The sequence below is a fragment of the Lutzomyia longipalpis genome, chromosome 1, assembly GCF_024334085.1.
Source record: "Lutzomyia longipalpis isolate SR_M1_2022 chromosome 1, ASM2433408v1".
Taxonomy (NCBI): domain Eukaryota; kingdom Metazoa; phylum Arthropoda; class Insecta; order Diptera; family Psychodidae; genus Lutzomyia; species Lutzomyia longipalpis.
In genome coordinates, this window is record NC_074707.1 from 23,836,248 (window position 1) to 23,853,938 (window position 17,691).

General features: G+C 36.6%; 1 protein-coding gene across 2 annotated transcripts; it reads right to left on the reverse strand.

Annotated features, from left to right (window-relative positions):
- Window positions 1-14,164: 14,164 nt before the first annotated feature.
- LOC129797339 (fibroblast growth factor receptor 3-like) lies at window positions 14,165-16,913 on the reverse strand. 2 transcript variants are annotated; one of them, XM_055839779.1, is made up of 5 exons: window positions 15,463-16,913; window positions 15,194-15,407; window positions 14,957-15,134; window positions 14,755-14,891; window positions 14,165-14,634 (listed from the first exon to the last, which is right to left on the reverse strand). In XM_055839779.1, exons 1-5 carry the CDS (start codon window positions 15,790-15,792, stop codon window positions 14,528-14,530), a joined length of 966 nt encoding a protein of 321 aa, XP_055695754.1. In that variant the 5' UTR covers window positions 15,793-16,913; the 3' UTR covers window positions 14,165-14,527. The 2 variants fall into 2 exon arrangements, with proteins under 2 accessions (XP_055695754.1, XP_055695753.1); XM_055839778.1 differs by having other exon boundaries at window positions 14,954-15,134; window positions 15,463-16,301.
- Window positions 16,914-17,691: the final 778 nt, after the last annotated feature.

Below are 17,691 nucleotides of genomic sequence, written 5' to 3' on the forward strand. Positions count from 1 at the left end.
AAACATTTATATCAGAACGGAGTTAAGCTGCAATCGACCGGGAGGTTCAGGAATAATCATCATTGTGTTAATAATTTTTTGAATGTGTACATATTTGTGCAATTCTTTGTCTTTTCATTTAACTCATTATAAAGTGTAATTGATCTAAATCTAATCGAGCCAGTTCCATACCTGGACGTTTTTGGAAGGATGTTTTTGACAATGGTTTTTCTTCTAGTGATTCCTGATCTCTTTAAGGTGACAATGTTTTGCGTATGAATAAACTTATTAATTTTTTTGTGTATATGCATAATTTGTTGCGTCTTAATAATATGTCTTATAGGTTTTATTTTGTAGTGACTATAGAGTTTTGCGGTTCTAGTATACCTATCAAGATTAAAGAATGCTTTTATAAGTTTATTTTGTGCTCTTTCAACTTTTTTTATGTTCTCTAGCTTACTACAACCCCAAACCTGAGCACCATATGACATAATGGATTCTCCTAATGCATGGTATAGAATTTTTGACAAATTTTTTGGTAATTTTTTAATTTTATTTCTTCTCAAAGTACCTGATATAGCAGATAATTTACTAATAAGTTTATCTACATGTTCTTCAAAGTTCAATTTATTATCTACAATTACTCCGAGGTATTTAAAACAGTTTACTTCTTCTATAACATTACATCCATATTTAAGTACAATATCTTTTTGAACAGAGCCAAATCTCATGTATTTCGTTTTCTTTTCATTTATTGTGATTTTATTTTGTTCCGCCCAATCTCTCAACACATCCAGATCATTCTGTGCTAACTCCAGTATCTCCTCCCGTGTTCTCCCCGATACCAAGATAGCAATGTCATCGGCATACATATACAATTTTCCTTTGAAGCTCAACTCTCCAATATCATTCACAAAAAGGTTAAACAACAGCGGCCCCAACCTACTGCCCTGGGGCACTCCAGCCGGGCATCCAACCAAGGAGGAAGTAATGTTTCCATTTGTAACCGCCTGCAACCGACTACTCAGATAGTTTTTGATCCAGGCGTAGGATGTTCCAACAAATCCATAGTTGAACAGTTTTGCTAGGAGGATGGAATGATCCACGGCATCAAAAGCCTTTTTGATGTCTATGAAAATGGCAAGGCACTGACGTCCATCATCTCTCGCCTGCTGGATCTCCTCCACCAAATCACTCAAAGCCGCCATTGTGGATGACCTTGAGCGGAATCCATATTGGTGTGTTGCCCAATTTGCATTGAAACGAGGTTTGTCTAATTTTTCGATTCAGTGATTGCAAGGATGTCAAAAATGCATTGCTGTGGAAGGGTGAAAAGGAATTGTTGTATCACGTAGGGTGAAAAACGATGTGGAAATCCAATTTCACCCCCTGTGGCGCACCAAATTGCACATCGCGGATTCCAGCAATAAGTCAACCGTCACGTCGTACCAATTTTCGCACCAATTACTCAATTAACATTCCAGATGCGATGCTTAGAGGAGCCCCTCGTGGAAGAAGGCGCCAACTCATTGATCCCTTAGACCCATGAATCACAGTCCGCCAAGTGTGAGACAATTGCGAGAAATTGTCGCAATTTGCCATCACATCGTGCGCCAAAATGCTCCCCATCGGCGGGGCGTTCATCACCAACGCCAAGAGATCCATCAATGAACATTTTCCCTCCGCAGGCAAATTACTCACTACCATCACGCAGTTTCACCTCGTACCCCAGATGCCACACCCCATTGAAAGCAAACTATGCATACTAGCCTAGCTGAAATTTTGATTAAGAGGAACGCAATTCAATTGACTTTCCAATTTAGAGGCTCTTTGGTTCACTACAACATGTTGAGATTTCCACTATGCTGATGCACACTGATGAAGTGCTTTTATGAGCAATTTTCGATTTTTCAGTTATTGTTTTTTTTTATTTAATGTACAAACTTTTGAAAGTAAAATCCATTTCGCACTCAATGCCTTGGCTATAGAAAATATTTATTTAGTGCGCTTGCAATTAGACATCATTCAGGTACATAAAATAACATTGTGAATGGCATACGTTGTACCTATAGAACATACATTATATACCTCCTATATGTACTATGCACATAGGAAAGACTTACAGGATTTTGCGAATGATATGGAAAGTTATAAGCAAAATCAATCAGGTATAAAACTGTAGCATGAAAATTTAAATTATGGTGCAAACCAATCTATTGGAAATGAATGATTGAATCTCACTGTGCCAAAACTCAGAAATCTGCATGCGGTCAATAAAAAAATTGCTGAGAATATTTCCCTAATGATTTTTGCAAGTATTGATCTTCATTTCTACGCTTCGAAAATTAGGAAAAGTCTCAAGCGAGATCCTTTGGAAATCCTTAAATCTGATCCTGATTTTTTACATCCGCAAAACGAGAAGTTCTTCGAAACTTTAATGCGGAAATGAATCATTCTTATACTTTTAAGAGAAATTTTTATTCAAACTTACCACTGTTTCCTGTTGCGTCACGATACAAGTCAGACAAAGATCATATTTTTCTCTCAAAGGACAAAAAGTATGAAGTTGTACCAATTGATTTGAAACAGAATAGATATGGTTATTGTTATTTTTTTGGGGGCACTAGAAAAAGTGCGCAGAGTAGGCAAAGAAATACAGCAGATAGAGAGTATTTCCATCCCACAAATGTCTCAATGCTGTTAATCTTAATGGTGTGTTGGGGAAAACATTTTGTTCCTGCTACCATTTCGGGGTTACACTTTACTCGCCCTTTTTGAGTATGAGATGGGTCTGTGATATGACAGTGAATCGCTTCCGTCTCTATAGCATTTTAGTGTGTGAGGCACAAGTTCCCATGGAGGTGACTCTTTTCCCTGGGATTTAATTAAGTCAATATGTTCCTTCCGGCAATGGGTGTCTCTTACAATGTATGTGGCCAACCGCACAACACTCCATCTCTGCAACATCCAGGGGAGCTGCCACTCTGTGCGGTTTCAAGAAACTTTCTCTATCGCACACATTTTCATCACTCCCTAAGGGCACGACCTGAAGCGCTGAATCTTCTCCACAATGGCTTGAATGTAGAAAAATTTTCATATTTCCCAAGTGGCGCATTGCCTTTCTCAGCCATTTTCCACCAGGCACATGTTTGCACTACAGGGCTCGGGATCATCGAAACAGAGCGCGGAGGGTAACACGCAATAAAACAAATGTTTGCCCTCCTGTCGAATGTCTCAACACGAAAACAATGTTCAGACATTTCTCCCGCTCTTTTTTCACACCTCACTACCCCCATCCCACCTCGGGCAAACCCGCACGACCCACCAGGTGGCCCCACAGGTGGGAGGTCTTCCGTGCTGCAGAGCAGTGAATTAAATGTTAGCAGGTGATTCCGAGTTTGGGTATGACTTTGAGCTGTCGGTCTTATAGGAGGTGCGGGTTTTGGGGTGGCAATGTGAAAATTTTTCCTCCCCCTTAAGGTGTCAGGTAAGTGTGTGTGGGCGGGTGGGTGGTTGGGATAACTATGGGAAAATTGTTGAAAATGAAATACAGCAACTCTCCACAGCCATAAGCGCTGTCCTGGGAGATTATTCCTTATCTCTCACACCATTTTCTCACTTTGCCATCGCTGAAAACCTTATTAAGGAAGTTTCTCTCTATTCCACATGTTCCTTAATGACGTCCTTCTGCTCATACTCCATATATATTTGCACCACTCAAAATGTATCGCTGAAATCTCTAGTATAGAAATAGCAGTACAAAAGCAAAACGCTCCTCTCTGTACTAAGGTCTATGTCGAGAAGTCGAGGAAAAGATTAGTAAAACTTTATCCAGATCATGATAGTGATGATTTATATAGGGTGTATGTCTTATCCATGAAACAAACTCACAAGCTACAACATCGTTCGCATACTTGTGCTGTGATTGTGTCTCCTGATATCACTCAACTTGAAAATTTTTGTTTCTGAAACTGAATTTTACGGTGACATTGAATAAATTGTATAGGTACTGCTATTTATTTAGTAGGTAGGTTTATAATCATATTTTTATTTTTTTTTGTTGAACTATAAAATTAAAATGAGTGGTTATTTAACCCCATGAACTCTATTTGTTCCCTCTTTATTCATACCATAGATAAAAGAGGATATGTAACTGCTAAGATTACGTAAAAAAAAATGTTTCATTAAACCAATTTTTTGCTCTCCTCTTTCTCTCTCTCGTTAATTAATAAAACACAAGTATCTTCATTCAAATTAAGACGGGTTAATCAAAATTAGGTAGATAGGTACTACATCAATAATTTATTAATGTTGAACTCCTTCTTCAGGTGTATATTTTTCATTTTAGGGATTGTTACGAATTATATACTTATGTATGTACGTACATAATGTATATCAATAAAGAAAAAAGTGATCTAAATTGTACTCTTGCAACTAATTTATATTTATTCTCAGAGATTAATATGCATTAATATGTTTTTAAAATATATATATTTTAGAAAAAATCTTTGAATCAATTTTATGCATTTGAAAGAAATATAATCTTTTCTTAAAATAAATAACGGTTAGAAAAATACATACCTTACTCGGATTTCGGTCATCCCTAAGGATTAATTAAAATTATTACATTTTTTTGCCATGTCTTTTGAATTGTAATTTTAGAATTTTCTTCGACATATACGAATGATCCATTTGAGAGTGGAAAATGTCGAAGTGAAAGCGAGAGAACCAGATATTGATATGTATAAATGCTTATTGGATTGTGTTTCATTTTTCCTCTTCCACAGTTTTTCACTTACACCTCAATCCAATTAACATTCATCTCTTTTCCATATGCATGGTGTATACCCACCTGAAATTCTATGGCGAATTGAAAGGTGCAAATTGTGATATGTGGAGAGCTCTAAATACGAGAAAATCAATGTTCATCTAGGTGCTCCCATACCCAACATATGTAACATAAAAACACAAAAAAAAACAAATCTAATCAATTTTTTTTTAACAAAAAAGTCTTTATTCGTTTTGTTTTAAAAATAGATCTCTGTTATGTATTTTATGATTTAAAAAAAAAGTTTTTACTCATAAAGTTTAAAATAGTCGCAGTTTTTAATTAATTTTTTTTGCTACTATACAATTAAATAAAAAATATTGAATTAAATTAATGGTTGATTTGCGATCCATGCACATTTTCATTTATAAAAAAAAACAAAAAAGAGCTCAATTAATTATGAATTCAATGTGAATTGTTTTAGGTTCAATAAGAATGAAATTATTGATAAAAGTAATTGCTATTTTATTTTTGTGCTCTCTCCCTCTGTTTGCTTTATTAATCACTGCGGGTTGTTCATTTGAGGAGAATTTATGTCAAGGTTTTTTTTAGGAGGATACCAGCGGGCAAAAAGGCATGAAATAAAGTGATTCGTGAATGATTGCGAGAAAGCCAATCTATGATGAAACTATACCTATATCCTTGTTCTATTTATTGAGATTTGCTCTCACACTTTTAGACCTAATTCAGTACCCTGTTTTCCCTGTTAATGGAGGTAACATAAAATTTTCTCTCTCTTGTCTTTTTATATCATTCTCACACATAAATCCGATAACGAAGACCACGTCATGGAATTAAGGATGAAAACAGTCATAAATGCCAAACAATTCTCTTGCCTCCTTTTCAGCATTCCAACGAAAATAAAATTAACTTTCTTTTCCGTGGTGCTTTATTACATTGACGACGACTTCCAAAAGTCGTTTAAGGGACCGTCTTGGTGGGGAAAAATCAATGGAGCAGGTTAAATTTAATTTTGAACGCAAAAAATACGTCTTTGAGGCAAGAAAAACGACATTGTCCATGATTTGGAAAGTGGGAGGTTTATAAAGAAAAAAAAAGTAAAAAGTTCTTGGAAATATTTACGGGAAATATGTCGTCCTTCCTCTTGCATTCTTCGTTCACCGCACTAAAGAAGATTATATTGCGAAGTGAACCATCTTCCGCAGTGCAAAAGGTGTAATTCTCTATTCTTTTCTTTCGCACAGTTCAAACTCTACCTTGATTTTGCAATGACCCCATTAAGCGTTGGAGCTGCACTTTAGAGGATCTCATGTTGCTTCCCGAATGCACTTTTGTGCACCTCTCGTCTTCAGTCACATGCACCTGTGGTCACTTGCTCTACAAGTACCGAGGATTCTCCTTTGTTGAGAATTAACGACAATCCTAACCAGGGTGACTGGTTCAAGAATGAGAGTAGAATGAAAATATGTATAAAGTACACTGTTACACATATTACATATTGTACATAGTCGGGAAAGAAAATTCCTCAATGTGTTTCTATTCGAGGTATGTGTGTATATGTTCTGTACTTGAGGAAGTAAACGATGAGATTGCAATTGCTACACCCTCATATTTACCACCCTAATCTCCCTATCCTTTTCCACCTTTCCTTCTGTGCACTTTTTGCTATTCTTGCAACTTCACCATGTAATTCTCAGCTTCCCATCTCTGGCAATAAAGGTAAATTGGTGGAATTATGTACATATGTGGTGAATTTTTAATATGACTTCCACCCACACTTGTAACTGCACACAAACTGAATTTTGTTCTTAAGCAATATAACATGCACAATTACCAACCTACCAAATATAATTAAACATTTTACGCTACACGAGTTACATGGTTGGAGAAAATGTACTGAAATTTCTGCAATTCCACTTCAAAATCCTTATTACATTAGCAACTTAAAATGCAATTTTACAGTGTGTCCCTTTTTTTTAATTTTCTACGAAAATGGCTGGTTAGTGAATTATAATTCGTAAGAATGAATTTTGCAGCAATATAAAAAATGTTCCAAGGAACCATAATAACTTAAGGAGTTCGGAAAGGTTTGTAAAAACAATTTTATTTGTCATTGATGTAGAGCAGAAACGTCTGAGAAAATGTTTTTTAGGGTAGGAAAAATTTCAAAAATTGTTATGTTTAGATTTTCGCCTCACATTAAAAAGTTTGGTTGACATTAATTTTTAATTATTGGAAGTAGGATCAATTGTTATTTATGATAAGAATGGTTATTTAGATTAACAAAGAATTTTTTTGATTTTTTTATCAGATTTTGTACGATGAACATGAATTTATATTAAATGTAAGAAACTCTACTTTTTGGCATTTAATAAAATTAATTTGCCTGGCGTGTATGAATGTGTAATACGCTGGTGATGAGTAAAATAATTATACATTAGGATTTTTTGCAAGTGCACGTACAAATACACGATTTGTGCTGATAAGCTGGATTATCTTCAGTTTCCTGTGGGCGATGTTTGAAAGTTCTCAAAAGCTCCTGCAGTTTAGTAGGTGTACCAAGCTACAGACTTATCAAATCTAGTGGAAGGTGAACTTTATTTAACTATTTTTTGGGGATGATGGTATTTTGGAAAATGGTCTGGGTAGACAAATTTTCACTTTCTGTTTGAACTATATAGGTTCTATTATTTAAAAGAAAAGTTGCGTTTTTTCCTGTTTCCTGTAACTTGAGTTTATTTTTATAGTTAGTTGGTATACCACAATCGTGGCATACCAAGTATTTTAATTCTATAGAGATTTGAGTACAGCTTTCTTTAAAATCTAATATTTAATAAAATGCAATACTTCAACTTACTTCCGGAAGAGCTTTTATTTATTTATTTTAATTGTTGTGTAAATGTACAGAAAAAGGAAATAAGATTCAAATAAAAACCAATTATTTACTTTACTTTAAAAGAGGGGATAAAGCTGTTCAAAAATCATGAGAAAGTGCTGGAAAAGAGATTAGATTACAAGAAGTATAAATTAAAAACAATGAAACAGTGATTTTTTGAGAATGTAATTTAGAAAGTGAAAATTTAAGATGGGATGAGAAATTAATCAGTGGAATCTGCGGTGGGTAAATTAGAAATCGATTTGTTGGGAATTATTTTGACGCAGTGGGTGTGACATTAGGAGAGCAATTAAAGTCAATGGAATTGTCATAACGAACACGCAAGTAAATGAAAGCTTCAATTGATGGCGTATGAGGAGGGGGGAGCTTTAGGCGGGGGTGTTGAGCAATTCTTGAGCGCCACTCGTGGAATGCTGTGAATGTCACAAAGTCAAGTGGGCGGAAGATGGCTGAAGGGAAAGCGGAAATGCTCCTGAAAGGAGGTCACCGAGGAGATAGTCTGTGTTGTGTACCAACTTTCTCGGCATTTTCCTAACTATATGACCATATATAGCGGAAACAGGATAGAAATGTGCGAGTGCAATTTACTCAGAGACACTTTAATTAAATATTTTTCTCGACAGAATGGAATTCCAATGACGTTTCAAATATCCTTTCTACATCTCATATGTTTTTTTCTCTCATCATTTTATTTTTTTTCTGCGGACCATGCGGACTTTGGTAGTGAACTATATATGTATGGAGGAGCAATGGAGAGTCTTATTTTCTCCTTCAAGCATCCCATGGGGAATGAGACAATGTATATTCTGTATGGGAAAGCTCATTCGGTATGTCGTCCTTCAATTTATCACGAAAAAAAGTAGAACAAATGATAAGAAAGCACGAAAGAAAATAAACGATTTTGAATATTCTTGTTTGAAAGTAAATTTCTGTGCGAGAGTATTTTTTTTCTGTACCCTTGTGTTTCTTTTTATGTTTTTCGTTGTCGTTCCCTCTGTTTATTAATTTTCTTTTCTCAGTTCTACATAAGAAGGAAAACTCCTGCGGGCATAAGAGAAAGTTCTACACGCACATTTTGCGTCCCTTGTAGGAGCTTTCTCTGAATTAAGGAACTTCATTTTATGTGCGTCAAAATAAGGGATGAAATACACATCAAGGTATATGTAATATTGAGAGGTAGGTAAGGTGAAACCTGTAAGATGAGCTTCACTAACTTTGTCGCTCCTGGCCAAATTCCATTGCTGCAATTATTCACAGAAATACGTATTTTACAATGTTTGGTATGTATATATAAAATTTTTCATCCTCTTAACCACTCCTTACTCGCCTCACCCACATCAGTGTTGAAAGTGATTTGACTGAAAAGGAATTCATTGGAGGTGAAATTTTCGTTTATTCGTTTGTTTGTTTGAAAATGTTGATTTTGTTCCAATATTTCACTCAAGTTATTTTTCTGGGTCCACCAGAAAGGTATTTTCTTTATTTTCATATAAGAAAGCGCTCTGAGGGTTTGCCATGAAATCAACATCACTTTCGGGGAAATTTGGACATTCACAAACTTTTAGAATGAAAGAAGAGAAAGGAGCATTTCTAGATATTGCGAAGAGACCACATATTTTCTTACGTTACAATCTTCCAATTTATTGTGGTAACACAATTGATTTTGAGGTAGAATATTTATATAGAATATTATATATTATATTATAGAATATTCAGATGTTTTAGTTTTTAAATTGAAAATATTTCTTTTTTTTCAATGTGTAGGTGAGGGCGGGGCTAATAAAGTCACTTAAGGGTTTAGAAAAAGCCTAAAATATCATATTTCCTAGCTAGATAGAACAAAATGATCTGAGAAAGAGTTGTAGGGCAGTAAATTTCCTAAAGAAATGAGCTAAACATTTCGCTTTATGCATTTGGGAAATATGATATTTTGAGCTTTTTCTAAACCCGTAAGTGACTTTTTTAACCCCGCTCTCTCCTATTGAAATTAAAAATATGTAATATTTTTCTATATACCTATACCATATCCCATAATACGCTGACTCCAAAAATACATTATCTTTAATAATAAACTGACAAAAAACATTGTTAGAAAGAAATTAAATTATATATTTCTTTTTTTCCTATTATCGTTCATAATTCGGTAGGTAGTTAAAAAAAAGAAAATTCGTGTACTTGTACAATGACGACAAACAGGAAAATATGTATCAATACACGACTAGACTGGGCTGAAAAAGGAGATTCTTGTAAGTAAAAAAAAACATGGCAAATATCTTGAGGGGAGACATCTGCTTGGCAAGAAATGTTGTTTCGAGTATAATATATCCGAACCAGGAGGAGTTCCAGACATGGAGCCAAGGCTAAGCATATAGGGAAACTCCAAAGGAAGAAATGAAGAAAATTAGCGAAAGAAGAGAAATGAAATGCCATACAAAATTTGCGGGCTGAAAGAGAAAATTTCCCCGTTTCAATGTGCCACAGAATTTGGGCTGAAGCAAGAAAAAATGTACTGGTAAGCTGACCAAGCTTACGGGAGCTGTGTTTCTTTCAGTGTACCAATTTTGTGAGAGCAATCTAGAACGCGAATTAATTTAAATACGCGCAAAGTCGGGAAAAGTTGAAAAGTCATACCCTAAGAAATGTTTGGAAGGCCATATCTCGAGAACGGATCCATAGATTTTCATAAATTTTTTTTGTTTGAAAGGTCTTGAAGTCAGCTATAACATATCGAAAAATGAAAAAAAAATTATGCCACCATTTTCGAAAAATTCGAGTTCGAAATTTTCGAAAACTTTGTTTTTGATTGTAGCGCCTCTTGCGGTCATTTCTCGAAGTTGCAATGTTTTAGACATTTGTAGGGTTTCTCGAAACCTTTCATTTGCGCTTGAGTTGATCAAGATCGGACTTGTAGAACCCGAGATATGACATGCCAACTTTGGAAGGCTATATCTCGAGAACGGATCCATAGATTTTCTTCATTTTTGGCATGAAGCTAGAGAATATGGTCAGCTACAACATATCAAAAAATGAAAAAAATTTATGTCGCCGTTTTCGAGATATTCATCGAAAACTCATCGAAAATTTTGTTTTCGATTTTTAGCCCCCTAGCGGTCACTTTTGGAACTTCGGATGTTCTAGAGAGTTGTAGGGTTTGTTGAGAGCTTTCATTTGAGCCCAGGTTGATCAAAATCGGTCAAGCCGTTTTCGAGTTATGGTCGATTTTCGATGAAAATTTGTGGCGGCCATATTGACTAAACGGCTTGACCGATTTTCAAAAATGATGTATCGTTGGAAAGGTATTGATGGCCCCTACAACATATCAAAATTTCAGATTTTTAGCTATTACAGGGGCTGAGATATAGTGAAAACAAAATTTTGAGGTTATTCAAAATGGCGGACGGAGGGGAGGGGGGGTGGATTTGACCTCATAATCGGATGTCTTCCGGTCGATATTTAAACTTTGCCGTTTACCGCAAGTCTCTATCTATTACCGTTCTCTTGCAATATAGCGATAGGTTCCGGCCGGACGGCCGGCCGGCCGGAAAAATTTTTTTTTGGCGCATACGTTTTTTGGAATGTGGGGACCCTAATTCGTGCTCATCCCAAGTTTGAGCCCGATCTGACGACTTTCGATTTTGCTCGGTACACAAAAGCTGTGTCTGAAAGAAACACAGCTAAAAACGAAATTTGTATGGGGGATAGAAGCAATGCTCAGTAAGTGCGAAAAGTTACTTCCGAGAATACATTCCCGGAAAAGCATTAACGGAGAAATGTTCGCAATTTTCATAAAAATAAAAAAAAAAGTTGAAAATTTATACATTAAGAAATCTTCAGAAGGCCATATCTCAAGAACGGATCCATAGATTTTCATAAATTTTTTTTTGTTTGAAAGGTCTTGAAGTCAGCTATAACATATCGAAAAATGAAAAAAATTTATGTCGCCATTTTCGAAAATTTCGAGTTCGAAATTTTCGAAAACTTTGTTTTTGATTTTAGCGCCTCTTGCGGACATTTCTCGAAGTTGCAATGTTCTAGACATTTGTAGGGTTTAACGAAACCTTTCATTTGCGCTTGAGTTGATCAAGATCGGACTTGTAGAACCCGAGATATGACATGCCAACTTTGGAAGGCTATATCTCGAGAACGGATCCATAGATTTTCTTCATTTTTGGCATGGAGCTAGATAATATGGTCAGCTATAACATATCAAAAAATGAAAAAAATTTATGTCGCCGTTTTCGAGATATTCATCGAAAACTAATCGAAAATTTTGTTTTTGATTTTTGGCCCCCTAGCGGTCACTTTTGAAACTTCGGATGTTCTAGAGAGTTGTAGAGTTTATTGAGAGCTTTCATTTGAGCCCGGGTTGATCAAAATCGGTCAAGCCGTTTTCGAGTTATGGTCGATTTTCGATGAAAAATTGTGACGGCCATATTGGCTAAACGGCTTGACCGATTTCCGAAAATAAGGTATCGTTGGAAAGGTCTTGATGGCCCCTACAACATATCAAAATTTCAGACCTCTAGCTATAATAGCGGCTGAGATATAGACAAAACAAAATTTTGAGGTTATTCAAAATGGCGGACGCGGAGGTGGGGGGGTGGATTTGACCTCATAATCGGATGTCTTCCAGTCGATATTTAAACTTTGCCGTTTACCGCAAGTCTCTATCTATCACCGTTCTCTCGCAATTAGGCGATAGGTTCCGGCCGGACGGCCGGCCGGAAAAAAAAATTTTTTTGGCGCATACGTTTTTTGGAATGTGGGGACCCTAATTCGTGCTCATCCCAAGTTTGAGCCCGATCTGACGACTTTCGATTTTGCTCGGTACACAAAAGCTGTGTCTGAAAGAAACACAGCTAAGACTGGTTAGAAGTCCTTGTCGGTAATTGAACAACCGCAATTCATTCCAGAACGCCGTTTCCGTTTTATTTTTATTCCTCCGACCGCCTCTTGTTGGCCCTTGTGTCTGATGAACTATCATTATCTCAAGTGAGGGGACGTGGGCAGCGGCCGAAAAACGCTACCACATAAATTCTCCTCTGCGAAAAACGATTTACTCGCCCATCCCATTCACTTCAAGTGGGAGGCGGATGGTCCATATCGAGTGATTCACCCTTCAGAATCATCCACAGGAATTTACTGCACAACGGTCCCCAAATCACACAATTTTGTGGGATGAAAATGAGAAAAACTTCCCAAATGCGGGCTCTCTGTACTGGTCATTTCCAGAGAAACCATATAGAAAACGAAAAAGAAAATCATTAAATGATACCGCCTTTTCCTATAAAATGCCATATTTACGCCACAAAAAGCCTCGGTTTGACCGAAATTTGAATTTGCAAAAAATAATACGAATATAGGCCCAATAATAAAATAAGTTTTTGGGCTCTAACTACAAAGAATGACCTTATGCAAATGTTATACGATGATTTTTAAATAGTTCAACTTCATCCCAAATTTTCTTTTGGGCATCATTTTCATTTAATTTTGAATGAATATAAGCATTGATTGAGCTTGAAGTTATTTTTTCTGCATAATATATGTATGATAAAATCGTAATATTCCTTTTCTTAAAAAAATTTTTTTTTGAGAAAAGCTTTCAAGGAATGAAATTAATTTAAGTCCTTTTTCATTTCTCATTAAAAAGCAAGGGTTAATGAGAACAAATTAAATTCAAGAAAAATCAGTCCTTTCATGTATATAATGTCAGGGTTTTTATACTTTTTAGTCGTATTTCTTTCAACCATAACATTTTAATATTGATGAAAGAACAAGAAGAATTTAATAAGACTTAATTTTGTAAAAAAAAAACAATGTCGTAGAAATTCTAAATACTTTTAAAATAAGCAGATTTACTTACTTTTGTAAAATTTTTACAACGCAATATAGCAAGATTTTTTATGCCGTATTTCCTATAGAGCAACTACATAACATATAAATTTTTTTCTGACAAATACGATAGATATTCAAAAAACTATTTTGCTCATTTTGTCCCGAATACTTTATCAAACTTTTCTCACAATATTGTCTTTTTTATAGCATATCCCGAGGACACTTTTCGCTTTAGCTGGAATAAATAAAAAAAAGAGGAGAGATAAAAATTGTGAAAGTGAGAGAATTTATCAGCATAAGTTTGTATACCACCCTCCGAGAGAACCAACAACTAAATTCAGATCAACGATCCGAATGGGATTTCAAACACCCTCGACGCATGGCTCCCTAATCGTATAGCCCTCCCACTACTTTATAGTATAGGAAAGTTCTTGGGGTAAACTTCTGTACTCGCCACTTTGCCGGAATATGCTGTGTCGACTCTCCCTGGGATTCAGTCACTTGGAATATTGTTGATTCATCCAAGAACCCATAGAGGGTCCCTCCTCTAAGGACACAAGCTCCCAGCGGTGAGTTCCGTTCCAGTGCTCGTTTGATGTATTGAAAAGTTGTCCAAATTTACTTGACGAGGGAGACTTGCCGAGCTCAATGGAAATTCACTTCAATTTGACTCTATCAACATTTAATTTTCCAAGATATCTAATTCAAGATAAAACATTCACTAGTAATTTTCTCTTTTCAAAACTTACTTGTAGGTATACTATCACTAGTTTACGTATCTGATACTTCACCTTACCATCCGGTCATACAATGAATTTTTCATGAGAAAATCTCTCTATCTTGTGAAAGTTCAAAAGTCACTCTGCACAATTCGCTTTACGAAACAGTCTTTCACTTCAGCAGTTGCTTATGCATTCATGTCACCATAGAGAGTGCTGTGAAGATTTTTATCCACTGATATAGTGTCCCATAACTTCACTGAGATAAATCATTATCTACACAGGATATCCACCGAAAAACCCCAATCGTCACCGAAAAGTGACGATAAAGTTTGGAAAAAATGTTAGAAGAGTTGACCAGGCTAATGGAGTCCATCTTGCGGAGCTTCCATGTTGCATTGCGGCAGGATTTTCACCTAAAATAAAATGATTAAAAACAATGTCTTACTTGCCTTTTATGCATTTCTGCTCTCGGTTTGACTTTTTAAAATAAATTTTAATTTTATTAAACATCTCCTAATGTACAAATTACTCACCATTAAGTACATGGACGGTGACCGTATTCATGGCTACATCGGCAAGGGCGCAAGTGTAGTTACCGGAATCATAGCGATTTGCATTGGCAATGTACAGACGACTCACGGCACCGCCAATTTTTAAATCAGTCTTCACACTGAAAAAAAAATGAAGAGAAAAATTGATTGGATTTTGATTCTAAATCCCAGATGATGGAACTACCTGATGCCGCCTCTGCTTGTGTCGTAGTTGAGCATTCGCTGGCCGTGTTTCCACGTTACATAGGTCGTAGGCTGTGGCACCTTCGTGATGACGCATTTCAGCTCAATTGTGCTTCCTGCTTTGTAAAATTTATCCGCTCCCGCGCCACCTCGTTCATCCACAATCTCAACTCGTGGTACTGCGAAGAGGAAGAAGGTTGTTAGGTGGTTACCACGGTGTGTCAATCATATTACTTACCCACGACTGTGAGGTAAACCAGGAAGACTAGAGGTGGATGGGAGGAGACCTGACACTCATAGTGTCCTTCGTCGCGTTCATTGGCAAACTGAATGAGGAGTTGCCAGTCGTTAGGAGGTTGATATTCGAGTTGGTACCGTGAGTCGCTGCTGTAGGTGTGCCGACCGAATGTGATTAGCTGCAATTGATCTTCCTTCCGTCGGACCCATGAGACCTGCAAATGTTCACTTTGAAGAAGAAACTTTTGGTGGCAAAGTTTGTGTACCCACCGTCTTCTCTCGCAGATCATTCACACGACAATGGAGATGAACGTGACTTCCTAACTGTGTTGTTATGTTGGCTGCGGCTAGAGGTTCCTCAAAGAAGGGTTGTGGTTCGCGGGTGGTTGTCTCCAAAGACTCTGCGCTGTCGTCCGTATCACCTCCTTCGGGAGTATCCGTGAATGGTGAGGAAAATTCCTGCCAGAAACTCTTAGGTAGAGTGTCAAAGGGATCGCCGTCCCGGGGACGTAGGATAGGTGGTGGTGGACCACGAGCGGCAGCCAAGGTGACCACAAGGGCCAACTCAATCAGCAGCAGCGTCACTCGTCGTCGCCTCATGGCGACGTCCGTGGACGCCGCTTTACACTCTTAAACAGTTTATTCGCTTGAAATCCGCCATATCTCCTCAAGCATTCTTGCACATCGTCTTACTCTACCTATTGTCTCTGAAGATTCCTTAACTGCTTTGTTCACTCTATTTCTATACTTTATTTACTCCATTGTCTATCGTCCCAGAAAATCACTTAATTCTCTGGCTTCTCGATAAATCTGCAAAATAATTTTCAACAATTCCCCAACCACTTCTATGAAAGTTCCGTCGCTTTAACTTACAAAAAGCGTAAGACAGTCAAATAACAAATTTAGAAACTTTCCAAGAGTCAGCAGCACATTCTGTGCGATGTTATACGCACTACTGTGAGAAATTTCTTTGCAAAAGTTCTAACAAATTAATTGCTCAAAAAGAGACTATTTTACTAACACAGAAATGCATCAAATATCGACCTACATCATTTGGTATGGAAGGTTGCTCATGTATGGGGAAATTTAGTGGGTGAACAATTTCAGTGGGTGGGAGAAAGTTTGAAAGTGACCCGAAAAGGGGAGTATGATGTGGCTTTAGGGCGGCAGCTCTTTGACTAAATCCAGATGAATAGGATTTCCCTTTCGATTGTGACACGCTTATGGGTGTGGGATTCAATTAAAATTGGTTCAAGAAGCAAATTTATGCGTGTAAATACCCCCGAAAATTTATGTGGAACGGGAAGGAGATGGACCGGAACACAATATAGTCGAAAGGTGAGGAAGGGAATTTTCTATTGTGCAACGAAGTGAAACGATAAAGCTCTATCCCCTGGAAAAGGTGCGAAAGCCTGTCTCATCTCTCATCCAGAAACTTCTAGAACCCCCCCTCCCCCTTTTAGGGCTGCAAAGTCATTTGAAAGTTTTACACATGCCCTAAATACAGTCATTCGGTCCATTTTTGCCACGCGATGGACGCTCAACAGAGCGTCAATTTTAAAATGTTCACACCTGCACGCATCCTTGCGAATAACTTGCATAAAATATTATGCAGATAATTTCGAGATGAAAGCACATTTCACCTTTGAAATCGGATAATTTAATTTAAATTAAATAAGGCAGAGATTTTAAAAATTTAAATGTTTTACAGTTTTTATAAAATATGCTGTAATCAGTTACGTGATCTGTTTGTAATATTATTTAAATTAAATAAATCAAAGTCGAAAAATACTGTATACATATATACACATATATTTAGCACTTTGATCTGCTAACTAATAGGTTTTATATTTTTTTAAGAATATTTTTTTGTATTTCTAGAGAACATTATCTTTTCTATCTGTCTTATTGTTAAAGAAAATATGATAATGGTGGCGTCTTGTTGGTGGCAACCATCTGACGAGGGATAATGCATTGTGAGAGGATTATCTCGTCATAGTTATTACGATAGGAAAAGAAAAGAAGGATGGTGTGGTGTGCCGATGATGGGATGGAGAAATGAGGCACGTAGTCATTTGTGGCTTTCCATCTCATGTAGTTAGAGAGGTTTCTCACGAAGGCCCCCTAAATAGTGAGAAGAAAACTACAACGGCTAAAGGAATATAGTTTGAGACATGGTATACCATTGTAAAATTACTGCAAGAAACTTCCATTTTCTCTATCAAACATCCATTCGCACATGAGTCCCAAAAGCCAATTAGAAATTTGTCATAATGAACCTCAAAAGCCACAGAATTATCATGTAAATTGAAAGCTTCCAAATATGCTTTTACACTCCCATTTCGCCCCCCCTCCATCCCAAAACCACATACTCACTTTCCATTTCCTCTAACTAAATATGAACAGGAAATTCCTTTGTAAAATTTTATACATTACAAACACAATCAGTTGAAAATGTTCGGACCAAAAACACGAGAGATGACTTTTTTGTGAACATTT